We start from the raw sequence: 27,699 nt of genomic DNA, 5'->3' as shown, positions 1-27,699 counted from the left end.
CCAAAATGGAAGGTTTTAACCTCAGAGGGAACTGCTATACAACACCCGCATTTTACAGCTGAGAAAGACAGAGAGGTACAAAAAGTTCTAATTAAGGCACAATCCCCAAGATGGCTAACTCCCAACCCCAAACTAAACACTGGATTATATGTGGGGTTTGTTTTAACAATCAATAAATTCTGTCTAATAGATGTAACCGAAATCATAGATCCTTGTAAGTGTTTCATTTTAGTTTAGTTTGGGGGCTTTTGTTTCTTTCGGTGCTGGGTGAGTGCTAAGGCAACACTCTTCCCATTGACCTACCCTCTCAGCTCTGTCTTTAATTTCTGATGAGCAGGTGCTCATTGTGTACATTAATAGAATCCAGTGTGATAGTTCAGTGTGTGCATGTGGCATTTACTGATCAAATCCAGATTCTGTTTATCCAGCCTCACTCACCTCACCTCCCCCCTATTTCTAACAAATACTTTTTTATACCCAGACCAACTGTCTTCTTGTTCATGTTTTACTTCTGTGTTTTAGAGAGCATGCGCAGTCCTTTCCTTTGTATGCTTGGCTTGCTTCCCTTAACAAAGAGTCCTCCATTCCTAGCCCATCTATTGCAAATGACAGGATTTCATTCTTCTTCGTGCTCTATATTCTTCATCGTACATGTGCTGTTCTGCTTTACCTTAAACTGGTCAGATGCCATCATGGTCCTTTCCTCTAATAGGCCAATAGGAAGCCAAGTTGGAAAGTTGACTTAGCAAGTTAGGCACAGCACTATTAAATAGCAAAAAGAAATGTAAAGTGTATTCAGTCTGATCTAGGTTTTATTAAACTAATGTTATTAACCTTTAAAACAAATCATGAGCAGTGTTCATGCTCAGCAAGATGCAAGATACATACCCCACTGCAATTTGGTGAAAAAAATTATATTTGTCTATAGTATACCAAGTTAAGTCAGAGTCTTCCTAGAAAAAAAAATAATTTAATGAAATAGAAGAAAACAAAATCATTAAAAAAATTAATAAGTCATCCTGAGCATCATAAAATCCTAACTTTAATAAGCAAATAAAACTAAGAGGTTCAATATTACTGTTATGTCCTTAAATAAACATGAACATCACTTCCCATCTTTCCACCTTAGAATCCTGTACAATAAGCAGATGCCCAGACTGAACTTAGAGACTGAATCACAGATGAATTATTCAAAGAACCTGTACCTTTATTACCCTTGAACTCTCCGCCAATAAAGAACAATACCAAAAAGCACATAGCTATAAACACTCCTGAAAATTTTAATATCAGAAGTTGTTCAAACCTTTATTAAAGAAAATAACATTGTAACGGAAGCATTAAATCTTTTTAGGGCTGTCAGAACAAATAAAGAAAGTTGACCTAGCTAGCCTAGGGCCTTGCTCTTGAAATTGCATTTCCTATAGCCTCTTCCCTTTGGCTAATTGCGTTTTCATCTCGTCTGGATGATAAACGTGCAGCCTTGGTTGTGCACTACAAGCATGCTTGACAGAAGGGAGGCAGTTGCGAGAATAATGATGAGCCATTTGAACTCTCTGGCGACTCCTTCCCAGAGCACTTTACCCACTCGCTGGCTCTCTGCTGGAGTCTCAGTAAGCACCTCACTACTTAACTCCCCACTTTAATGGAATACCAACTTAGAGTTAGCTCTATGGAGAGTGGAGGTCAATATTTTATTAGTTTCTTAAATCACTGCGGTGAGTCAGTTCCACAGAACACATCTGGAAAGAGAAAAGAGAGATTCCATGAGAATTAGAAACAACCACCAAGTTGATCTGTTCATGAATCTGAGTTCATTTTTTTTCTTCCATATTTCTGTTTGTCCAAAGAAGCCTGTTCACCACTGAGACACATGCAGAACCTTGTGACCACAATGGCTTTTGATGTCTCCCCTGGTGCTAGGTTGGGCTGTGGGTGCTTGACCTTTAGATGGGTCTTCTAGGAAGTTGTCATTATTTGGTTGGAGCAGAAAGTAGCTTTCCCGGGTAAAGTATCTCCAGAAAAGGATAAATAAGATACCCAGCTGTCAGGGCCTGTCAGAGGCATTCAGTGTCTTCCTACTAGCTTATAGGTGTAAACTAGACCACAGATACATCTAGAGGTGTGGACAGCCAGTATTCAGAGAAGTTGCAGGTACAGTGGAGGCCTCTGATAACCACCTATGAAGAAGAAATGTTCTCAGACTGTTGAAGACTATTTCCTTAAGCAATGAGTTCCCTCTATTTAAAACTTGTGGCTGGGGCTGTAACTCGGTGGTGGAGAGCTTGCCCAGCATGCATGAAACCCTAGGTTCAATCAAAAGCAAAACATATACATACATATGTGTGTATGTATACATATATATATACACACACATAGAGAGAGAGAGTAAGAAAGAAAGAGAAAGAGATGATAATGTATTTATACACAGTGATGATGACTAAGAATTCCATGGGGGACATCCAATTGGATTATCTCTTACTCCTCTCCACTACCAGCCTACCATATGCTAGAAAATTTCTAAACAAACCCATCTTTTAAGTATGTACTTATTGTGTGTGTGTGTGTGTGTGTGTGTGTGTGTGTGTGTGTGTATGAGTGCTTGTATGTACACTACTTGTATGAATGAGCTTGTGTAGGTCAGAAGAGCGCATTCATCTACTGGAGTTGCAGGCATTTGGAAGCCACCATGTGGGTGCAGGGACCAAACCTGGGTCTTCTTTAAGAGCAGTAAGCACTCTTAACAGCTAAGCCCTCCTCCAGCCTCAACAGACACTACTCCTTGGTTTAGATCAAATAAATATGACCAGCAATATCATTCTGTAAGGTCACTTACTGATTCAAAATACAATAAAAATTAATCCAATTTTAATCAAAATCAGCTTGTAGACTTCAACTACATACTGAGCATTTTCCACATAAAAGAAGTCTGATAGACAGTGGTGAGTTCGTGAGACAAGGAACTTGCACACAAAGGAACAGACAAAATGTATACTCTACCCTCAAGAAAGTCTATCCTAGGAGAGATGATGTTTGCACACTCAATATGCCTTTCTGCAGATATTAGTGACTTGTTCTACTTAATGCTCCTCTCAAGGAGGCTTTAGCATATTGGTCTTCTTTTTGTCATATAAATAATAGAGAAGAGAGTATTAGCAATTTGAACTGGTAATAAGAACATAGCACATAAAGCAACATCTCCCTCTTAGGATGATTTAAGACTAAGCAGAGACCCCCATAGGATGCAATTGTTGAATCCAGAAACTTTTATTAAGATATAAATAAAAAGGAATCCTTATGAACAGGCTCCTCCATTTCATAGCTCTGTGTTCTCTGGCCAGTAACAACCCTGTTTCCTTATTGCTAAAATCAGAATCAGGCCACCTATTCTAATGAGATTTTGTATGCAGTAAATGAATATGTACACACAAAAATCACTGCAGTCCAACAAGATGCTAGGTTCCTTCCTTCTTTCTCTTTTGGTGGTGGTGGGGGAAGGGTGCATGCAGATGTGAGCTTTGTGTATATGTGTGTGTGTGTAGGCCAGGGGTGGGGGAGGTGTGAGCTTTGTGTATGTATGTGTGTGCAGGCCTGGGGTGGGGGAGTTGTGAGCTATGTGTATGTATGTGTGTGCAGGCCTGGGGTGGGGGAGGTGTGAGCTTTGTGTATGTATGTGTGTGTGGAGGTCTGGGGTGGGGGAGGTGTGAGCTTTGTGTATGTATGTGTGTGCAGGCCTGGGGTGGGGGAGGTGTGAGCTTTGTGTATGCATGTGTGCAGGCCTGGGGTGGGGGAGGTGTGAGCTTTGTATATGTGTGTGTGTGGAGATCTGGGGTGGGGGAGGTGTGAGCTGTGTGTGTGTGTGTGTGTGTGTGTGTGTGTGTGTGTGTGTGTGTGTGTAGATCTGGGGTGGAGGAGGTGTGAGCTATGTGTATGTGTGTGGAGGCCTGGGGTGGTTGTTAGATGTCATCCTCCACGGTCTGTCATTGAACCCGGAGCCCACACCTTCCATTAGCCTGGCTGGCCAGTTAAGCTCCAGCAATCCGCCTGCCTCCACTTCCCCAATGCTGGGATTGCTGACATGCACCACCACACCTGGGTTTACTTTTTACTTGGGTTCTGGGGATTCAAATTCAGGTCCTTATGCATTTTGCCAACTGAGCCATCTCTCCAGGCCTTTCCTTTCTCTCTCTCTCTGTTTTTAAACATCTCTTATTTGATTAAAGATTTGGGTTTTTTTTAATTTTTTTTAAAGTATGCATATGTGAACACAGGCGCTGTGGAAGCCAGAGGTAAAGGATTCCTCTGAAGCTGGAGTCACAGGCAGTTGTGAGCCCCCTATCGTGGGTGCTGGGATCTGAATTCATATCCTCTGTAAGAGCAGCACACATCTTAGTCACTGAGTGATCTCTTCAGCCTTCCTGTCTTTTTCTTCAGAACAAAATATAATTGCACTCAGGAGGCAAAGGTAGGAGAAGCTCTGTGAATTTGAGGCCAGCCTAGTCTACACAGTGAACTCAGGCTGAAGAATGGTTCAGCAGTTTAGAGCACTCGTTGTTCTAGCAGAAGACATGGGTTCAGTTCCCAGCACCCACATGGTGGCCCACCACCATCCCAAATTCCAGTCCCAGGGAATCTGACACCCTCTTCTGAACTCTTAGAACGCTATGGAAATAAGCATGGTGCTTAAACATAAATGCAGGTGATACATTCATACATAGTGAACTCCAATCGAGCCAAGGCTGCATCATTAGGCCCTGTCTCAAAGCGGGAAAAAGGAAAAGAACGGGAGACTGCAACTGTCTGGAGCAGGGTCATCATAACAGGTCTGGAGGACTGTTTCCTTTCATCCGTTTGCAGTCAGACCCATTAGGCATGCTCTTCACACCTAGCACAGTCCCCACACAGAGTACCTGCTGCCTCCGTGGGCCCCATGCAGCGCAGGTCATCAATCACACAGACTGGAAGGAAGTGCCAATCCAAGCAGACACATGGTGCCTCGAAGCACAGGAAGGGACTGAGTTACCCTGGGGACAGAGGAATGGGCCTGATGAGACCCACAGAAGCATTTGAGTTGCTCCTTACAATTTCCCTGTGGAGACTGAAGGAGCACATTGTCTTTGCTTATCTTTCACTGCCAGCTCCAACGTATGCTCTCCTGTCATTCAGAAAAATTATGCCAAAGAACAGAACAAAAAAATAAGTCCCAGCCCATCAAAGCCATCTGACATGAAGCAGGAAAAGACTCATGATGAATATGTCAACATTTCCAAGTTTTTTATTTCTTCTCTAAAGCAATTTCATCTGCAGGCGAATCCTGCATGTACTCTAGGGCTAGGCAGGAGCTCCATTCCCTACCCCAGAAAAAAAAAAATGCATTTATTTCACTTTACATTTCGTACAGCTCAGTGGAAAGGCAGATGCAATGCAATTTCTGATCCAGTTTAAGGTGTGACATGTCAGTTCTCTTTCCTCCTCCAGGACACAGTCAAAGCTTCTAAGCCCAAGGTTGGGGGATTTCTTTTGCCTCCAAGCACATTAAGTACATAAATCGGCCCTCAAGAAAGAAGATAAGGCTCCCAGATTCCTGCTTTGTCTATCATGAAAACGAAAGGCCAGTCTGTGAGGCATTATACTGTTAGATCCATCTGCAGTGTGCTCAAATCACTCCCAAAGACTAATTCTCCTGGCTATTGCTTTCTTAGTACAACAGACAGACAGCGGTTGTTTCTTATGCACAGGTAACTGAAAGCAGGTTCCCATCTCCCATAAATGTATCTTCTCTCTGAAAAGTAAATGTATCTCAACATGTGGTCCCAGGTTCTGAAGGGTTGCAAGCTGCCCTTCCACTCCAGGAGGCAGAAATCAGTACTGGTATGGAGTGTGAGGGTTGTGATGGACAGAAGCCTGGAGCAGATCCTGAGCTTGTACTAAAATGCCCTCTGCTGGTCACTAGCCATAATCACTAAGCCTGGAGAAAGGAAAACTGCTTGTGAAACTAGCTTAGCTTTGGACTTCCAAATGTCCATCAAATCCACGGCTGTGGGTCTGTTTGCTTCTAACGTAAAATGCCATGATGGTGTTGACGTGTGACAGAGGCAGAGGCTTGCAATTGTGTCCAAAGGACACAGATCTTAGAGTCTTTGTGCACTACCCTTTGTGTACTCTGTGTTTCCTGGGGACAGAGAAGACCCGTATTTGCTTAGGTGACTAATTAAATGAATGGATCCAGCTTGTAAGTAATGGATCCTGTGTGTACCCACTGTGAGCTTGGCTCACCCGAGAGCACGTGGATTCTTTCTGCTTTCCAGGGTGTATTTGAGTCATATTCTTGCCTAGGTCTCAGAATCACTTCTGTTAAGATAAGGAAATGTAATAAAAAAAATACCAAATGGTATCTTCCTTGAAAAGCCTTTCTGGGTGGAAAGGAAGAGGGTATACTCTGACAGTTACAAACCCAAGGGAAGGACACCCCAAAGGAAGTAGAGTCCATTGGAAGCATGAAGGAAATAATTCAGTCAGTGTTGTCACACGTCCAAGCATGCCTTCACCCACAGCTACCAGCGGAAGTTACACTGTAAAAACTGATGGTAGAGCTAGCTTGCTCCCTCAACCAACCAGACTCCCTGTCCCTGTGACAATGGCCCTAGGCTCCAGATTGCCAATCCTGTGGCCTCAGCCTGGGCCTCTGTATTTAATCCCTCCTGAGTTGAATCTCACCGCACACAATGGGGCAGCTTTGAAATAACCCACAGGGGTCTGCACCCCCCAATATGTACACCATTCCTAAAGACCTGTCCAGCTGCCCAGAGGCGGCTGCAAAGGAGACAGGGTCATACCAATTACTAAGTGAGGAAAGGGGCATATGGTAAAAACACAAGCCAGAGACAGTGCAGGGTGTCCTGTTCTACACCCGTTCCCCATACTTCCCATGTCTCCCATGAGAGCATTGCAGCAGCCTAGCTCTGCAATGGTGGAGCTTCAGCCCCTGGGCTGTCCAGTTCCACAGCTTAGACAACGTCAGCTAATTCCCATGTCTCTGTTTCCTCAGCTGTAGAACTGGGCCAGTGAGAGCATGTGTCTACAGAGTATTGTGCACGTTGATTGAAATAGTGTGTGTTAAATAAATATGTTGGATTGATCTGACGTCAGTTGCCTTTCAGAGGAATGGTAGCTGCTGGTGGCTGGGAGGAGGAGGAAGTGGACTTCTGAGGTTTGAATGTGAAGTGCACCCCCACAGGCCCATGAGCTTGAACACTTACCCCATCTACTGATGTTGTTTGGTGAGGCCGTGGAACATTAAGGAGGAGGGCTCTTGCTGGAGGAAACGAGTGGAAGACATTAAGATTTTACAATCTGGTCCCACTCCCTGTTCGTTCCCTGACTCCCACTTTGGATACCACATGACCAGCTGCCTCACACCTACAGCCATGCCTTCCCCACTCTGATGGACTGTATCTCCTTAAACTGAAAGCCAACCAGAAAGGCTTCTTTTGGTTATCAGCAACAAGAAAAGTGACTATAAATAATGGAAGGACCAAATTGCTTTTCAGTTTGTGGGATAGTATTTGCACTAGTTCCCCAAGAATCTGAGGGGGCAGACAGAATGTCAGGAAGTAGACTTTCTCTGGATATTAACTGAGGAACTGGGATGTGGGCATGATCCACAGTGGGTCTGGCATCATCATCATCATCATAGTGAGAGTCAGGGTCTGCAATAGCCTATGACTTTTATGGAAGTAGATTTGAACACACAGTGGTGTTCCAGACCAAATCTAATCAGCCCCAGGATAATGACTATCCTTGGTCTTTTCTTTTGTAGTTTTAAACACATATATGCACCTACATGCGCACACACACACACACACACACACACACACACACACACACACACACACACATCTTATCTGGATTTTTTTCTATTTTCCATTCCTGGCCATCTCTGATAAAGTATTCCAGCTAGCTCTGCATCATCCCACTTATTGGAACAGGCTCCAAACACAGTGTTAAAATTTCAAGTGCTTCCATAGAAGGGAAGCCGCCTTTTAGAGCCAGCATAACTGGGCATTTACCCCAAATTCTCAAGCCACACCCCCTGAAATTGAAATGCTATTCCTGGCACACCTTCCTGCCCTCTCATGTGGAACAGTTGAAGGACATGGTTCTCAGTCCTCTGGTGGAGACCATCCTTTTACTCCATCCTGAATTCCATGCTTGCTGCCAAACCTACCAGCAATACAATACAGATAGAGCCACCACACTGAAAAGAATGTGTTTGCTGAGTTGGTTTCTTTTTAACATCAAGGACTTTAACTATATTACAGTTAAGATCAATAGAAATGTAACCTTTTCAACCACATCAAATGAGCTCATTTGTATTGAGAGTCTCTTTCCACCATTACAGTGGGGCAATTGCAAAAGGAGCCAGGTCAACTTAAGCTTTATTGAAAGACCATTAAGGAAACAAACTCAAACTCATTTAAATACTGAAGGCAGTACATTAAAAAAAAGATCAATACAGTAAGAATACCCGGGTAGCTTTACTTAAACACCCCATATATGAGAATCATTTCACCATCACAGTTGAACAAACCCATAAGCCTAGGAGGCCTGCCAGTGACGAGGCAATGCTGTTTGACTGAATAGGTTTGGAGCCATGTAGCCCTTAACTTGAGCCTGATTAGACATACTGTGCTCCAGCTTTCTTCCCGTATTTAAAACATCATCATCTGGCAAAGACTCGCTGATCAATGAACACCATTTGCTTAAGGAAGCCATTAGCTCCCTGGGTTAAGGAAGCACTAATGGTAGAAAGTGCAGTTTTGTTTCTTTAAGAATAACAAACACAAGTTAAGGCTGCTAAGAAGGGCTCACGGGAGTCATGAAAATCCCCTCCTAGCCATACTAATTTGGCATCATATATCTATCAATAGTATGTGTTAGACTAAATATTGACCACTGACTCCATGGACTTAGTAGATTTAGATTGGACATAAACCTCTCTATGCCTCAGGGTCCCTATCTTTGACATGCTATCACCCTTTCCTGCATACTTCCCTGTTTACAAGAATCAAGAGGATCGCAAACTTCCTCAGGTTCTTCCTTGAAAACTGCAGTATATTTTGCAAACTCTTGTCACAGAATATACTCAGAAGAATTATCAGTGTCAATTCCCTCTTGCATTACCACTACTGGAAATATATATATCTGGGCACATGCATGTAATCAGGCTACTGTACTAGAGAGGCTGAGGCAGAAGGATTATAAGTTGGAAACCACTTTGAGCACCTTAGTGAGACTCTGTCCCAATAATTTAAAGAGGTACTGGAATGTTTGCTTGGTGGTAAAGCACTTGCCTAGCAAGCATGAGATCCGGGTTCAATCCCTAATATTGGGGAGGGGAACCAGGTGTGGTGGTTTTCTAATTATAAGGCTGAAGGCATTCATTTGGGTGAACTCGAGGACACAGGGAATCTAAGCGTTTGCTCTCCCAATCAGCCCGCCTCTTACTTGTGGACACCGTTCCAGCAATTCTCCATCTTAACTCTACCGGTGGACAAGCATGTTGAAGTTTCTCCCATGATAAAAGAAAACATTCTCTCTCCACTTCCCCATTTCTTTGCTTTCCTTTGCAATAAAACTCTTGGGACTACAAGTGTATGCTTGGTGTATTGAGTCAGCTTGAACCATCCTCTCTGTTTGATTTTCCTGAAGTATAAATTGTATGTAATGAAGAGCAGACAAAGGAAAAGACAAAGGGTACCGCATACAAAGCTTCCTCTTCCCCGAGACAAGTTATTCTCCCCATACATCTACATGGCACAATGTGCAGAACATTATAAGCCAGGGAGGCTGTTCTAAGCCTTTCTATTCAGAGTGATTTGGGGGCTTGGATTCCATAAGCACGGTGTAGTGAGACCTAGACTTCACAGTAGAAACTGGTCTCCAGCCCTTGTCTGTGCCCTGGAAATCAGGCTGAGTCCAACTGTCCGATCATGTGTTTAGCGAAACACAGAGAGAAGAAGCATGGATACCCCCTCGCCTGACTCCCTGAGAAGACAGCCCTCTCTCCATGGCTGCTCTCAACTTCTGTTCTACAAGCTTTCTTTCTCTTGACCCAAAATAGCCGAGTGGCTCCCTGAGGATGGAGAACAGGTGTCTGTCTGTCTGTCTGACCCACGATATATATGCCCAACGTGGAACTTGGCTCCATCTGTGCTGCAGAGCTGCCTACGGTGGCCGAGAGCACTCTCAGAGTTTCAGGGTTTAGGGAAGGGACACAGCATTTCAAACATGAAATCCCTCAGTGCTGCATATTACACAGTCATTAGGGCTTTTATGTGTCCCTCTGGAGAAATGTCCCATAGGCCTTCAACACATGCCATGCTGAGATGTGTGTATGTGTGTGTGTGTCTGTCTGTCTGTCTGTCTGTCTGTGTCTCTGTGTCTGTGTGTCTGTGTGTGCCCATGTGTCTCTCTCTGTCTCTACCACTGTGTGTGTCCCTGTCTCTCTCTCCCTCCCTCCCTCCCCCTTTCCCCCACTTCCTCTCCCTTTCTTCTCTCTCTCTCCTCCTCCTCTCTTACCTCCTTCTCCATGTCACTCTGGCCTCTTCCACTATTTGGGGCAAACACAAGTTGGCTCTTCCCTCATTAATCCATGAGTTGTGTTTCCCCAAAAAGAATCCAGGCACCTTAACCCATTTCACACTATGTTCTTATGGACGTCACCAGTTTAACTCCTGGCACAGTCTTCAAGGTGACTGACAGCAAAAATTCACGTGGAAATCCTGTGTACATGTGGAGGATGATTCCATGTGGTTTGTTGGAAGGCTAAGTGGGGCAAATTGTCAGGAGGCACACTGAGTCTCATGCCAAGCCCTCCCTCTCCTTAAGAGCAGTCTGCACATCCCCTAGTGTGGTGATATTATGTTTCGCAAAATATTGTGCACCCTAATAAACTTATCTGGGGTCAGAGAACAGAACAGCCACTAGACAGACATAGAGGCCAGAAAATGGTGGCACTCACACCTTTAATCCTAGCCTTCTGGAGGCAGAGATGTATCCAGATCTCTGTGAGTTTAAAGCCACACTGGAAACAGCCAGGCATGGTGACTTTAATCCCATGAAGTGAGCCTTTAATCCCAGGAAGTGATGGCAGAAAGCAGAAAGGTATATAAGGCGTGAAAACCAGGAACTAGCCTGGTTAAGTTTTTAGGCTTTTGAGCAGCACAGTTCAGCTGAGAGGCATCCAGTCTGAGGAAACAGGATCAGCTGAGGAATTGGCAAGGTGAGGTGGCTGTGGCTTGTTTTGCTTCTCTGATCATTCAGCATTCACCCCAATACCTGGCTCCAGGTTTGTTTTTATTAATAAGACCTTTTAGGATTCATGCTACACCCTAGCATCAGGTTACCCTATGGCGGTCACTCCACACCCTGGGTGGCCTATGGGACAGGTCCACTGCCAACAGGTGTAACCTTCTTGGCCTGTGAATAGCTGATGCTGATGTAACAACCTCCTCACCACCCTGATTTCATGATATTCTCCCGTGAGGGGCACATTTTCAAATGAACTCTATGTCTAGATTAGTCCTAGCAAGAATGCTGCATTCACAATTTGACAAAGTAGCCACTTTTTTCAACACAGACCAGTCCCAGCCTTAGTGGGCAAACAGTGGGAGATGACTGTCTGTCATCCACACCAGACTGAATCAGGAGCCTAGCTCAGAGTCTTACTTTTATCAATGGCCTTCCTCAGGGTGCCAGACACAACTCACCAGGAGTTCACATGGGGACCATTCTCGACACCCTCCCTGGAACCTGTGCTGAACAAAAATTACAGAGGATAAGTATCCTAGTTAGCTTCGGCTGTCAACTTGACACAGCCTAGAGTCATCTGAGGGAGTCTCAACTGAGGAATTGCCCAAATCAGAATAACCTGTAGTCATGTTTGTGAGAGACAGTCATAACTGATGACTGATATGGAAAGGTCCAGCCCACTGTGGGTGGTACCATTCCTAGGCAGGTAAGCCTGGCCTATATAAGAAAACTGTTTGAGCATAAGCCTAAGAGCGAGCCAAGAAGCATCCTTCTCCTCCATGAGTTTTGCCTTGACTTCCTGCTTAAGTTCCTGCCCTGACCTCTCTCAAAATGGATTGCAATCTTTAAGCTAAAATTAACCCTTTCCTCCCGTCAGCCACTTTTCAACAGAAAGGTAACTAGAATACAAAGAAAGACTAGAAGGGGGAAAGGCCTCAGTTATTCTCACAGTGTCTGCATTGTCTCTCAAAGACTTCCATGTCCACATTCCTTCATTCTCATGGAATCCATGATGATCGAACCATAGCCTCATATAATCCAACGGTATATCTGCTAGTAGCAGTTTTCAAAAGCCATGCCGCCTAATTTTATTTTTCATTCCTCTTCTGTTTCCTTCCCCCTTTCTTTCATATATTTGTTTTTATTCCCAAGTCATCAAAATGGGTTTTGCCTTGAGCTCTTCAGGGAAAACAGGACATAGAAATTAATTCATTGATGCTTATGTTAGTAAATGTTATGTGTGATGCCTTCAGTCAATAGCTCTTTAAGTGAATTTAAATACAAAATATATTGAAACCATGGACTAGTCCCATACTGAAATTCTAAGAAGGAAATGTTAGATACATTAGACACTGGTACAGATATTATTGCTTAAAACTCTGTAAATAGCTTCTGAATTTTCATTTGCAAGTCAGAGACACAAACCTAAAAGTATTCATTATTTTTTTCTGACTAAATTCTTTCAAATTATGTAGTGTTTGGACCATTCATGCTACAAATGTCTTTGAAGCTGATACTATTAGGTAAATTAGCTATAAAGTAAGAATTTCTCCTTTCATTTATGGATGTTTATTTTTTAAAGTGTACAGATTTATTGATACTAAACAATCTTCTTGGCTTTTAAGAAATTACCTGCTGCCTTAAGTAATATGTGGTGTCTCTCCAGTAGGTGGAGTATTATACTAGAGAAAGCAGAGCCACGTATAAAGCCTAATCTTTTTCTTTTTGTCATTTTGAGAAATTTTTTATATAAAACATAAATCACCTAATGGGCTCACTAATTCTTTTAATTGCATCAATACAGCGGGATCCAATTACACTAGACCTTAAGAGGCAGATATATTTTACTGATTGCATTACCATAATAATGATGCCATAATGACAATAGAGAGCGCTTAGAATACCTCTCATTCTAAAATGCTTATCAAGCCATACACAAGCCTCCTGGCATCTCTAAAAGAGAAATCATGTATGTGCACAGCAAAGAAAGATCCACCTCTGAAAGCCTTCATCTCCCCGGAGCATTCTGCCTTCGAGAAAGTAACATCCCTCCTGACTCTGGTAATGAGCCAAAGCCCCACGTGACCACTTCCAGCCTGGGAACCTGGTCAGATCCCTAATGTCCCCTGGGACACCATCTCCTCCTTTACAGTCATTAAAAGGTGATGGACTAGATGTCCCTAAGCCCCCCCCCCCCCCCCCGCGCTCTAAAACCCCTGATTGAACCTGGCCTTGATAGAAGCGTTTTCTTAAGCCCAAGTTCTGGCATCTAATTTGCAGAGATCATTAGGAGCATGTGGCAGAGAGAACTCTTAATGCACAGTCTGGGTCTCAAAACTGAGAGTTGCAGAATGATGCCCTGGTGGAATAGACGCCTCTCCCCACCCTCTAGACACTGTCGGTTGGCCATAGTGCAAATGTCTTGAAAAGTCGCAGTTTAAGTAATAACCCAGAGCTGGGTCTCGGCAAAAGAGTCTTCTCAGAGCCCTCACCGGAAAGCCTAGGAAATTGCTACTGCTGAGGTACAGAGAAGCACAATGTTTGCAAAGAGCCCAATAATAAGTACAATCAGGCCGACCTCCTCCCCACTTTACAAATGAGGAAGCTGAAGACCAGGGAGGCACTATGACTTGTTGACCTCACACAGATGCTCGGTGACAAAGATGGGGATATCACCAACCCATCTCCCGGCTGCCTCTTCTTCCTCACACTGGACATCAAGAGCTGGTTTTCAGGGGCCTCCTAATGATCATCATAAACAGAAAAAGACGACATGTAGTCTGTGACTCCAAAGAATAGGAATGAGGTCCTGTCAACTGTCTTTGCTACAGGATGGTACAGAAAGCACGGCTTTGACCGACTGACTGGCTTCCCTTCTTTCAGTCTTATAACCCTTTAATTTGGATTGGAGAAAGCACCTCATTACCATGTGTTTTCACCCTAGGAAAAAAGCATGTGTAGACTTGGACAAACAGACTCAAGGGATGGACACTGGCCACCTCTGGCCTCACTTAATTAACTCAAAGTCTTCCACAATATAGTTCTCAGAATAAGCACTAGTGTATTTGCTGTATTTACAGCAGGCTGGAAGCATATTTGAGAGAGCATGGTGCATGTGGAGGACTGAGAGGAGCCAAGAAGACTCAGGCTGGAGAGGGGGGAGATAGCTGTGCACCTCTCCTTACTCTAGAATGATGCCACTCTCCTTCTGGCCCCCTAGGGTCATTCACTCTCTCTCCTGGCTTGTCCACCTGTGGCTAGCTGCAGTGTTCATGGGCTTCCCCTGCATACGGCAAGCACTGGTGTACATTCAAGCAGCTGCCCAAACGCCCTCATTGCCAGCCCAATGGCAAAGGCTCTGCTCACTCTTTGTTCTGAAGTTCCGCTACAGATGAAAGAGTTTCTCATCCTCTTTCTTCTCCTTAAGTATTTCTTTAAGACGTCGGGACTCAGAAGCAGTGTAGACCCAAACCAAGTCTAGATAGAAGACAATGTGACTTCGCATTGCTTCTGTCTCCAGGCCATTCTTGAGACTGGCGGGGAGGCCATACAGGTGACCAGTTACAGCTATGTGGTTCCAGAAACTGGTTATGTTGAGACTAAGATTCTTAGGGCAGTGAGGAGTATTCCAAAGCATGAAGAGATAGAGCCCCCAAAAGGGAGTCTGCTCTTGTTGCTGTTGTTGTTGTTGTTGTCTTCAGGGTGGACCAGGCTTCCTCACTCCAGCCTGATGTCCTTAACAGTTTGCAAGCACTTCCATCAACTGAGTCACTCATATAACATTCTCAAAGAACAAATGTTCTAAGAAAAGAACTGGGGTACCCATAGCTACACACAGTCTAGAAGTCTGTTGGTGTCTCAAGGGCTCCACCACTGGGGACTGTTTCTTCTCTGCCTGCTCAACCCAGAGATCAACACTTCACAAGCATGTGTGCTATCAGATAAATGGGGTGTATTCCTTGTCCTCAAGAACTCATGGTCTCCAGGGGGGAAGAGAATAGGGCCATACACCATGACTCGTGGTAGATCCATAAGCAACTCCACACGTTCTCTTCCATTCCCATTAGTGGTCATCCTGTGTCTTCTCCATTAATGAAGGCAGGTTGTTTCTAGAGTCAGAAGGTGGCAGAAAACCATAGATGAATTCAGTCTTGACACTGTGGACAAGTCCTGTCCTTCCCTATTTTCTCTTGTGGATGGCCCCAGGCCTGTGGATGCCCCCATCTACTGGGCCCCCCAATAGACTGTGGATTAAGATGGGAGGGGAAGAAATGGCCTTCACTCCACAAACACTGTCTTCCTTGAGGTCTACAGGAGTTTGCGGTTTGGGAAGGATGGGCAGATGTGTAGACTGTGAGCTGGTAGTGAGTGCCCACTTTGTCCTTGCCCCTATGTTCAGTCTTTAGGTTCAACTTAGAATCAAAGCATTCATTGAAGCGGTATGTTCTGGGCTGGGGATGTAGCTCAGCTGGTAGAGTGCTTGCCTAGCACACATGAAGCCTTGGGCTTAACCCCCAGCACTCCCACAAACTAGGCGTGGTGACACATGCTTGTAATCCCGGCACTCAAAAGACAGAGGCAGGAGTTCAAAGTCACCTTCAACTACATAGTAAGTTCATGGCCAACCTGAGATACATGAGATCCTGTCTCAACTAAATAAAAAAAAATGAGTGGAAGGATGAATAATTGTGTGGATGAACAGGATATGTTCTACATTCAATATCTTTAATTTAATTCTAAGTATTACTTAAAATTAGACATCAGGAAATGGACAAGAAATCTCAGGCCTTATCAATACTTCCTTATGGCAGAGGCAGGGTCTGCAGCAGACCTGTGCCCAAGCATCTCAGGAGAGGGTGCCTGGTCCCTCCACTGCCAGGAAGAGTCCGTGATGTCTAGATATTTCCTCTCTGTGCCTCCCCTAGCTTCTCTGTTCCGTCCCTCAAACACAAACAGGCTGATGAAATCCCTTCCAACTCGGCCAATGCAAACTGTGGCTTAAAACTGGAAATGAACTGAAACCACACACTAATACCTGCAAGGCCATTAAAGCTTTACATCCCTGTGTAGAACATGAGGCCCAGCCAGCATCAGTATGCTTTCAATGGCTTCATGGTAAATGTTGAACAAATTAGTGTCCCCTTAAGGTTGTCCTGGGGCACATGGAGTCACAGTCTTTAATTTTAATGAGACTCTATTACACAATCTCTTATCGCCTCTTAACTGCCAGGAAAATGACCACCAGCTTAATGTTCAGCAAAATAGCTCACTTGGACCTCAAAGAAATTACCTTGAAATTATTACACTTAACCGTGGCCAATGCACCAGGGTTCATTTGAGAAGAGGCGGCCACCTGGCACTTCCAGCATAAAGATACGTCATATCCTTGGGCTTTTCAGGTTTAGCTCTTTCTGGCCTTATCTGATTTGATGCATGTTCCCTTCAGAATGTAAATATTTAAAATGCAGGCGACACTGAGTCCCTTTCCTGATTGACAGGGCCAGGCAGCTTCAGCTGAGGAGGAGACTGTGCCTCTGCTAGCTTGTTTTATGTCAATTTGACACAGGCTAGAGTCGTTTGGGAAGAGGGAACCTCAACTGAAAAAAAAAATTTCTCCAACAGATTGGTCTGTATACAGGCCTGTGGGACATGTTCTTGGTTGATGTGGGAGGGGCCAGCTTACTGTGGGCGGTGCCGTCTGTGGGCTGATGGTCCTGGTGCTGTAAGGAAGCAGGATGAGCAAACCATGGGGAGCAAGCCATAGGCAGCACCCCTCCATGGCCTCTGCCTCAGCTCCTGCCTCCAGGTTCCTGCCATGACTTCCTTCGACGTGGACATGTAAGCCGAAATAAGCCCTTTCCTCTCCCAGTTGCTTATGGTCGTGATGTTTTGCCACAGCACTAGAAACCCTAACTAAGACGGTGCCTGCAGCTGGTCAGGCTGTCTCTGCAGTCATTAGCAGGCTAAGAAGGTCAATCCCAACCCCCTTGGCAACACTGGACTTTTAAAAATAATACCAGGAAAGTAAAAATAGCACTGTTTCATATCTATTAAATAAAATCGTAGATGAAGAGCCTCGCATAAAGCCTTGGTCACAATTGTTCAACAACAGCCGCTGTTTTTTCTGTTAGCGCCACAGCAGCCCATTCCCAGCGAAGACCTCTAGACCCATGTTTTCTCCCAGACAAAAGCAGGTTTATCACACCTTGCCAAATAAAGGCACAGTCGTCTGAGTTCAAACGAGAGACAGAACCCACATGGCCCGCTAAACACAGGGTTTAAACATAAAAAGAAACTATGATAAAGGGAGAGTATAAAATATAGGCACCCCAAAGCTGACAAAGCACGTCCCAGGAAGAAGGGATATGGAAGATTTCCAAATGCTGGATGCTAGACGTAAAACTTAGGATCTCCACCTGGGCCTAGGGAGTAAGTCGTCCTGGGACAAAGCGGTTACTAGACAGATTGCTTGGTGAAGAGAACGTTTGCTCAGGTTTGGGGTCGCACCGGGTCTTTCATGCTCTTGTATCAGCTTCCTACTACACTGTAACCACACACATAAGAACACAAATTTAGAGACCTAAAGCCACAGATAGTTTTTCTTGCCGTCTGTAGGTAGTCTGGCATCAATGTGAATGGCTGAAGCCAAGGGCTCAAAGGCGCCACCTTCTGGACGGATGCACCCCTGCAGCCTTACATCTGATGGGTGCTGGACTTCTTACTCACTGTTCCTTCTGAAAGCCACAGTGGGCTATAGCTTCCCATGTCTGACAGGAGAACTGGTTCCTTCCCCTTGTTCAGCTTGCAGAAGCTGCCTGCATTCCTCAGCCCTTCCCCACACCATTCCTGCTGCTGGCTTGAATGTCACAGTGCCTCCTCTTCACTCCGACTCTCCAGCCTCCCCACGGGGGCTCCTGCGATCCCCAGAGGTCTGTGAAATACTCTCCCCACCTCTTACCCACGTCTTCACAGCCCCTCTTGCTGTGTTCATCAGGTCAGCAGAACTAGGCAGTGGGTGTCTCTGAGTCACCGTTCTGCCACCACATCTCTGTTCTGAGGTAATTCCAGAGTGCTCTCCACCCTCTGCCATGGCCATGAGGAACCTGGGGTGACACTGGTCCACTGAGAAGTTCTTCATGTCTAGCTGGGGACAGCACGGCTCTGTGACAAGCCGTCAGCTGTCTTCCTGGGAACTGTTTTTCCCTTCTCTGTTCTGCTCACAGCAACTCCCCTGTTCTCACCACAGTTCTGTGCCTACCCGGCTACCTACAGCTTCCTTCCCAGCCACGAAGCAGATGGGGTTGGGGGGTTGGGGCAGTGAGAGAGTAGAGAGGGTGAGAGAGCAGGAGTATGAGGCAGGGGGATTCTCACCCACGGTGGGAGGAGAAGTGGGTAGTGTTCTCTTCTCTCCCAGCATCCCTCTTGCTGGTCTTCATTAAAGACTTTCTTCCTGCCCTCCAGCTTAACCCCAAAACTGTCAAAGGCCAGCATTTGCCATATTTTAATTGTAATAAAATACTTTCCCCAAAATTCTTCTTTGGGGTATTGCTCACATGATACACTGAGGCTGATAATTACTCCTGTGACGTGCATAACTCACCATAACTGAGCAGGTAATGTGGATTGGAATGATTTAGATTTTTGTTCCATTTTGTTGTTGTTGTTGTTGTTGTTGTTTTATTTTGTTATTCTCCTTGTTTTGCTTGGGGACAGGCTTTCACACTATAGTCCAGGCTGGTCTTGAACTCACTGGTTCAGTTCCCAGCACCCACATGGCAGCTCACAATCCTCTGTAACTCCAGCCCTAGGGGATCTGATGTTCTCCTCTGATCTCTGTGAGCACTGAATGCATGTAGGACACAGTCATACATACAGGTAAAACACCCATGCACATAAAATAAAATAGTATTAGTTAGTTTTTACCCAATTTTTAAACAAATAGAAAAATGTAATCAGAATTAATTATCACATGGTGGTATTTTTTCCTGAAAGTCTATATTATTATTTTTCTGTGATGGATATATATTAGTTTATCCATTTTAAGTACATTAGCAAAATATATTACCTTATAAGGAATATTGAATGCTCCCAGGAAACTCACTACTATGTATACCCAGTTAAAATTATTAATTTTTAAAATCCTGGCTTTTTTAAAAAAATGAACCATTTTGGGGCAGGGTATCACTGTGTGATAGTAGAACGGACCATTTGTTAACCTTGGCGTTTCACATTTTAACAAAGGTATGCTGTGGTTACCCAAGTGGGCCATCAGAGGGCGCCAAAGCAGGCCGCTTATATTTAGCAGCTGAACCGGATGGCTTGGTCCCAAGGCATTTCTAGCAGACTTAAAATGGGCAAACAGAGTAAATGTTTGTTAGTGATATATTTTAGTACATTTTTTTCAACATACAAAAAAATTTAACATTATCACTTCCCTGAAGGTCAGGTTCTCAAAAATTCCGGAGATATGTAGACTCTTAACACTTAGCTCTGATAGTTATCAATCTCTAAATTGCTAGGAATCCAGACAAATGGTAATAAGGATTGCTCATCAGAGTGGCCAGTTGTCAATGGAGGTTACCAGTATCCAGGGTGGTACAGCCCCCACCCCACCCCTGACAAGTCGCTGCTCTTCCTCCGCACACCACACAGGGCCACCGAGTCTGTTTCCGTATGACCCACACCTGTCTCCCTGCCCTGAGCTGGCTTAGAACTCTCTTCTAAAGGATGAGTGTGTCACAGAAAAGCCTAGAAAGTTCCAAGAGCTTGCAGCTGGGGATGCACACGAAGACCATAACTGTCATGTCTGTGATGCTGTGACTCCATTGCCTGCACCTGCACATGGGGAATGTGACCAGGAATAATGTGCATTGCTCCAGCTGTCACTTTTGATGATTTTCCTCTCTTCCACTTGGGAAGATCAAATTCTGCCAGAGGACATGTGCCCTCACCACCACCACCACCACCACCACCACCACCACCACCACCACCACCACCCTCAGCCTCTAGGGATGCTAACTGTGGCAGAAAATCTCATCTATGAAAAGCAATGTGGCCATATTGAATTGTAGCATGAGAAGGGGGTCATCTGAGGGTCAGCATTCCTCCGTAAGCAGATAGTGTCAGAAAGTGGAATTAACAGTTCAGTGCGAGAATCATCTTTAAGACATGACTATATCGGTGTATGACCATCTAGTTCAGAGGTCAGCAGTGGCGATCGAATCAAGCAGGTTTACTTGAGGATGGATCTTAATCCAGCCAGCAAATCACTCAGCTCGAAGGAAGAGATGTCCTCCATTTCCTCAGGCTGGACCTCAGATCCTGCGCTGTTGAAATCGTTTCCAGAAACCAGGGCTCAAAGAGTGACATCCTCACTCCTGGGATAGTGACATTCTAACAGTGTGTGTCACGTTCTTTCCACAGCTCGACCATTATCCTTCTGCGAGTTACCATCTGCCCAGCTCCTCTGACACGTTCTTCAATTCTCCCAAGTCGCTCTTTCTTGGAAAAGTTATAGGTAAGTCTTTGGTTCTTCGGGTAGGAGTGCAGTGTTAGGAATGTACCTGACACACGTCTTATGCTGCAGTAAGTGTGAAAAGTGTGAATTTGCCTTTTTAACTATAGACCTCTCTCAGTGAGGTCAACCCTGAGCATCCTTGTACGAGGAAACCTAGGTGGTGGCTGACAGCGGCTCACAGGAGTGTTAGAAAAATCCTCTTTGGGGTATTGTTCATGTGACACACTGAGGCTGCTAACTACACCTGTGACGTGCATTATGATTAGCATAGAGTGCGGCGTCTCAGGCAGCACCCAGAATGGGACTGCCATTATATGGCACCTACTATAGAGCAAGATGCAATTATAAACTCCCAGCTCCCCTCTGTAAAATGTGTTCTTTGGTGTATTAAAGGCCTCTGCCTATACACAACATTTAAATTAACCTCTTCCTGATGATTCACTCCCAAGAAATTTGTCTAATGTCATTTGCAGATTATATGAAGTAGAGGACTCATCCCCTCCATGTGACTGAATTTATAAGCACCTTTGTCCTTTCTCTCCATATAAGAAGTAGGAGTCACCTAGATGAAAAGGCAGGTGCTATTGCCTATGAACACTTTTAGTGTTTTACATGAAGTCAATAAAATTTCCCTTTCCTGTGAGAATGTCTGTCATGAAGCAGATGTCGGTGTCTGCATGAAGCACAGCCCACGTCTCAAGGGGATAAAAGACCACTTATCCCCAGCCACATAGGCCTGACCGTGGCCAGGGAACATGGTTCAGATCGCCCCCAAATAACACGTTCCAATGTGGAAATGAGTACAGGAGCTTTCACAGTCACAGGACATGTCGTCAATCAAAGCACTTTTCAGACACGTTGATGGGATATCACACAGAGGACTTCTGCTCTATGTTGTTTCTGACGATGTTCTTAGCCTTGGGGTTGGTGAAAGGATGCTTTGTTAATACTTCTACCTGAGTGAACACATGTTAGGTGGACAATGAATAGTTAACAGGACTGGAGATAATAGCTTGGTTCTGGATCTGCAACATTCAACTTTTCACAGTCACAAAGTTCTCATCAGTCAATCAGGCTTTAAAATATTTGACCTAAGTGTGGCTTTTTTCTGGGCTCTTCAGCTCACAGTGGTAACATATAAATTTGGGGAAAGGTCACTCTGTCTAGTGGGCATTGGTAATGCTATTTCACTAGGCCACTTTGCTCACTGTACAGTATGCCAATTTGTGAAGCCACAAGTTTTTCAAAACTGAATTTACTCACAAAGCAGCCAAACATGAAGAAAAGGAGCCTCTGAAGCCATGTGCACCTCCCCAAGATAAGGTTTAGGGGTTTTCATGAGATAAGGAAACAGGGTGTTGTGAGGTGTGAAGGCAGGTGACCAGAGGTCAAGAAAGGGTGATCAGTAGCCTACACATGCAAACGCTGTCTCCATAGAATATATGTTCTGAAAACGGCCCTGATAGTGTGGTCTATGGCAGAGTCTGGGGCCCTGTGATGTCAGAAGGTTGCCTGTCAATCACTTATGCAGACCTGAAACATGGGGGCTTCAACCGATTTGAGCTAGGCAAGGTTATCTGAAAACACAATCTGTCTTTACCAAGGTGACCTACTCTTAATCCCAAAGATGGGAGGAGAAACCTGACAAGGTGGTCAAGACAACAAGGTGGCCATAGCAAGGTAGTCATAACAACCTTTTGAAACAAAGATAGGTTTGCAAGATGGTATTACAACTTTTTGGAACAAAGGCATGATAGCAAGGTAGTCACATGTGACATTAATAACCTTTTGAGACAGAGGTGGCCGTTTCCTGGAACAGGCAGTGCAGAGCCATTTGTAGTTAAGGCTATAGGTGAGGCACAGCCCAATCTTTGAGAAACAGATTTAATCATAAACAGGAATGACCCTAGTTTGTCTTTACTATAAGATGGTTTTCAAACCTAAGATGGAGGCAGGCTGGCTCATCACTAGCACACTTGAGATAAGCAGCCTAGAGTCAAGTCAGCAGGGTCTCACTTTACTATTTAGTTAGGAGTCTCCCAAAACAACTGAGCAGGCTGAGAATACAAGGCCAGTGCTGCTGGAAGCTTCTTTGGCATTTCCCTGATTTCTAAAGGAAGTGCCTTCACTTGAGAGGGAGAAGCTCATGCCTCTTATAAGAAAAAGAATTGGTTAGCTTCATTATATGAAGACTTGGTTACATCAGCCGGAGAAATGCAGGGTCACAATATGAGGGACAAACAGGAGACCAAGCCTGTAGTGAAAGCGATAACGGGCATTTACATAGACTCTCACCTGCATAGACTCCATTTTCAGCACTTCAGCTGTATTAACCCCTTTGACTTTCATCACAATTCCAGGAGGGGGTTGAGATGATTACCTCCCCCCACAGATGACAAAACCCAGCACAGGTATGTAAAGTAGCTGCCCACTGCCCCCTGGCTGACAAGCAGCAGAACCAAACTTAAAGACATGAAGCCAGCTCTTGACAAGGGTGCTGTTGTCTCTGGGACAAGAAACACGGAAATGAAGAGGAGACAGACAAACAGCAAGAATCAATGGGGAAATGCAAGGCTGAGGTAGACCAGTAAGCGCTGAAGTTTCTATGACATGCCAGAAAGTGGAAAACCAGGAACACAGCCATCCCGGTGTTCACTGAGACAGTTAGGCCACCAGGCCAGTAAGAACCCAAGAAGAAGAGGCTACATGTGCTCTGGGTCAGCAGAAAGGGTGGTTGATAGCAAAGGCAGAATTGGAGCAAGGAGGAGAGCTGCAATTTAGGCTGTCAGGCCTTAGATTTCTGTACAGTGTGAGCAAATAACTAAATAGCTACTCTTTAATCCCTTGTGTCCTAAAAATAACATGCTAGCATGGTGTCAAATATAGGTCTAACTACATTGTCTTTGTTGATAGTTTCTAGTAGTACTCTGCATTTAAAAGATCTTATCATGATTTTATGAAAGAAGACAACAAATTTTTTGACATATCTAATTTATACATGAACACAGTGTGTAAATGTCATAACAGTCCAATGAAACAAGATCTGTCAGTACCACCCCCTCTTACATGAGACTGAGGGTTACTCATCCGACACGTGGGAAAGTGGTTTTTGAAGTCATCCCACCCGGTATGTGCCCTATGTCCTTAGAAGGGGGCCCATCAGAAATTGGCTCTCATCCTCCCTGATCAATGAGATCCTGTAGATCAAGCCAGGAGCAACGCTGAATGAATGTCTGTTGAACTAACAATCATGAGAAGAGAATCAGAATGAATGGCATTGACACAGCACGAGATAACAAGACTTGTGGTGACAGCAGTGGTGACACACAATGAGGTCAGCTCAGAGATGACGTCAATCCTTACCTGGTTTGCAGCCTTGTCCTTTGTTGAGGGTTTTGGTTTGCTTGCTTGCGTGCGTGCATGCATGTGTGCATGCATGTTTGTTTGTATGCGTGCGTGCGTGCGTGCGTGCGTGCGTGCGTGTGTGTGTGTGTGTGTGTGTGTGTGCGCACGCGTGCGTGCATGCATGCTTGGGTGCATGCTTGGGTGCATGCTTGCTTGCTCTGCTTCACTTTGCTCTAGTCAGAGATCTGATGAAAATATACTAGAAAGAACACAGGCCTAGGAATCGGGCAAAGCTGGTTAGACTTGAACTCAGGCCTGTCTGTGAAAAAACTCTTGGTCCTCTTGCACTAATAATTTGTGATTTAACCTCTCAGAGTCTGGAGTTCCCCAAATGCATCATGGAAAGCTCACCCATCTGCCTCCAAGTTGTTGGTTCCCTAAGAATGAAGATGGTGGGCATTTGTAAAAACTGATCTATCAATAGTACCCATCCCAACCTAAAACAAATGCTTAAAGAATAAAGGAAGGAAATGAATGTGTGGAGGAAATGAACTACCCTTTTACTATTAATCTGGTAAGACCTGAGAGAGGGCTTATCCAACACAATGCTTGACACACAAATACTGGAAGTGCTGGCACTGCTGGATGCTGGCTGTGTGCCAGCTGTCCTGTCACATGCTCTCTGTACAAGACTCTCTGCATTCCTCCAACACCACCCCAAATCACTGCAGCCTCACCAGCCCCGCTCACTAGATAACAATGGCACTCTTAGACTGTGATAACCAGGAAAGGCTCCAGACACTACCTAATGTCCCCCAGGATGGCAAGATCACCACCAGTTGAGAGCTACTGGTTTAAAATGACACAGCTAATCCATGGGATGCCGGTGTAGGAAAAGTATGATGCTTGGCCCGTGACCTTGGCTCTGCTGGCTGTTAACACCTGCACCCTTAGGGATGGTGGGGAAGCAAGGAGGGCTACTGATCCATTCAAGACGCCATTTTGCTGCAAAGAAGTCACAGAACCAAAACCAGGACATATGGGTGGCCGGAGAGGCTGCTTTTCACCACCTCATCAAACTAACAATCCTTAAATGTGTCATCATTTATTAGTACAGGCAGGAGTATTTCTAAACTTCCCTTTGAACACAGCATATAGTTCAGTGAGAAAAATTTGCATTTTCCAGATATATGAATACTCATCTGAAAAGATGCATAGGGCTCCCAACAGTTATCTCATGCACTCCAAAGGTTCCACAACCCCTAGAAACCCATGCTATTCAGTTGTTGCCTTACTGGGTCAACTGCTAATCAGTAAGTGATCCCATAAAAGGAGAAGGAGACAAATCTAAATAAATAATGCAGCTTCCCACTGAGCCTTTTAATGAGCATTGCCTGAGAAAGGCTTCTGGGGGGGAGAAGGAGAGAAAGGCCTCATCAAGGACAGTGTGAGCAAACTTCCTACTGGGAGTGGAAACAAAAGTGAGAACTGGGTCTGTCTGCCTCAGAACTTCAGCATGGATGCCCTGTAATCCTGAGTCCTTTAGCCCGAAGTCGGAACCCCAGCAACTAGCAAAAAGAAAATCCATCAGGACGAATTGTGTCTACTTTTTTATCATTTACTACCTAAATGATGTCCTGGATTTTGAGTCTGCTTTTTAGCAGCAAGTTGTCTCTCAGGAAATGTAATTTGCAACCTGAGGGAAATGGAAAGGGTCCCGTATCTGGTCTCCATTTCTAATAGTTCTATCAACGCCTTGAGTAAAGATACTAACACCATGTTTAATAACAACACACACTTGAGAGGGATGATCTAATGTGCAAGTAATCTTTCAAATGTATTTTGACAAGGCAGAAAGATGGGGTACAAATAATGAGGTGAAATGTAATAGAGATTAAACTTAATTCCCCGCACTTAGAACGGAAAAAAAAAAAAAAAAAAAAAAAAAAACACTAAAGGATATTAGAGAGATTCACGGGGTTAAGAAAACACTCAGGTGGGTGGTGTGAGCAACATCTTATGGTGACTGATTCTTCAATAAATCTAATATAGAACCACTAGGGGTGTGATGTCTGGAGCATCTGGAGTGGGATTTTAGTCTTCTGAGAAGACCAGAGAGATACACAGACCCATAATCAAAAGGCCCGGGAACAGTTATCTAGGGAGAGTTATGACTTGAGACAAACTGAGGAATTAGTCAGCCGGGGTCTGCTGAACTGGCTGGAGCAGACTCAGTGAGTACAAGTTTGAAGGGAGAAATCCCATCTCTGCATGTGGAATGACCTCCTCCTCACAAATGAGCAGCCTCTGCTTTGAGGTAGTGAAGTCTGAATGCTAGAGCGTATTCTAAAACATGATCAATGGAAATCCACCTGCTACACTAAGGAGCTTTCTGGACAAAGCAAATCCAAACTAGAAGAAGCCTATGTGCCTTTGCAACTTCAAGATGTACGATGGGGATATGCTTCGGTGAAAGAGTGAGAAATGCAGTATCTGTTTGAGGTCTGAGATGTTAACTATATTCTAGGTTGCTTGATATCACCTACTATATGAATATATCACAGGTATGAATTTGGATTCAGTATGCTGAGTATCACACCACCATAAATCTGTTATTGAACAGACAACCAATATGCTCAGGGTGGCAGTATTCATTTTCATTTTAGAGAGTGATTAGCCTTTTTTATTGATTTTTCAAGTGAACTCTCTGTGCCGTTGTTGTGACTCTGGCTCATATGGAATCACAGTGGTGTGGGTCTATTCTATTATAAAAGGACAATACAGCCTCTGCTTCATCTGAGAGGGAGGCCACACTTGGGAAGAAGCCAAATACTCATGTGGAGTAAATGTTGCTTTACTGACCATTATTGCTTCTCAGCAGCGGGGGTCTGGGGTAGTAAAATCCAAGGTGAACTTCTAAACTGAGTTTAATATAGTTTGTGAGTCATACTGGTCCCAGATTGGACTTTACTGTCCAAAGGCACTCTGATAGGAGATGTGTCTCCTGGTAACTATTGTGCAGTGATCTCCACTGCAATCCATATTACAAATTGTAACAGTCCCTGATAATTAAGAAATCCTCATATTCTCGGGCTTCCCAAACCTTATAGAACTTTGGCAATACCTCACATAACAGAAAATAACATATATAATTCTTCACCCATTGATCAAAACTGAGGTAGCCATTACACCACTCAGTGAATATTTCTAGCCAAGGTATTATGAACTGAAAAAGTGTGTATCACTTCCATGATAGACCATTCCATTGCAGATCCGAGACCCCCTAAAGCTTTCTGTGTCCTTTTCACTCTGGCAAGGTAATGAATAAACCTCAAACAGTGGTTGTTTCATCTCCCCATGTCCTATAACCACAATGAAAAGAGAACCCTGTTTATTCATGATGAATATATAGCATGAAAAAAACAAAAAACCTTTGCTTTGTAAGCTACAATGACTACAGGGCCATTTTTGACCATGGCATGGCCTAGCCTGCCCTGATGGGCACACAAAGATTGCCATGAAGAAGC

At 44.4% G+C, this 27,699-nt stretch overlaps 1 protein-coding gene across 1 annotated transcript in view; it reads left to right on the top strand.

Annotated features, from left to right (window-relative positions):
- Cntnap2 (contactin associated protein 2) overlaps nucleotides 1-27,699 on the top strand; it is a 2,081,518-nt gene that overhangs the window by 1,946,423 nt on the left and 107,396 nt on the right. The window contains exon 21 of the mRNA XM_042273149.2: nucleotides 20,734-20,827. Coding sequence (XP_042129083.1) covers nucleotides 20,734-20,827 — 94 coding nt within the window. The remainder of the gene's footprint in view (nucleotides 1-20,733; nucleotides 20,828-27,699) is intronic.

Source organism: Peromyscus maniculatus, chromosome 3 (genome assembly GCF_049852395.1).
Source record: "Peromyscus maniculatus bairdii isolate BWxNUB_F1_BW_parent chromosome 3, HU_Pman_BW_mat_3.1, whole genome shotgun sequence".
Taxonomy (NCBI): Eukaryota; Metazoa; Chordata; class Mammalia; order Rodentia; family Cricetidae; genus Peromyscus; species Peromyscus maniculatus.
This window is presented reverse-complemented; position numbering and strand designations above follow the sequence as displayed.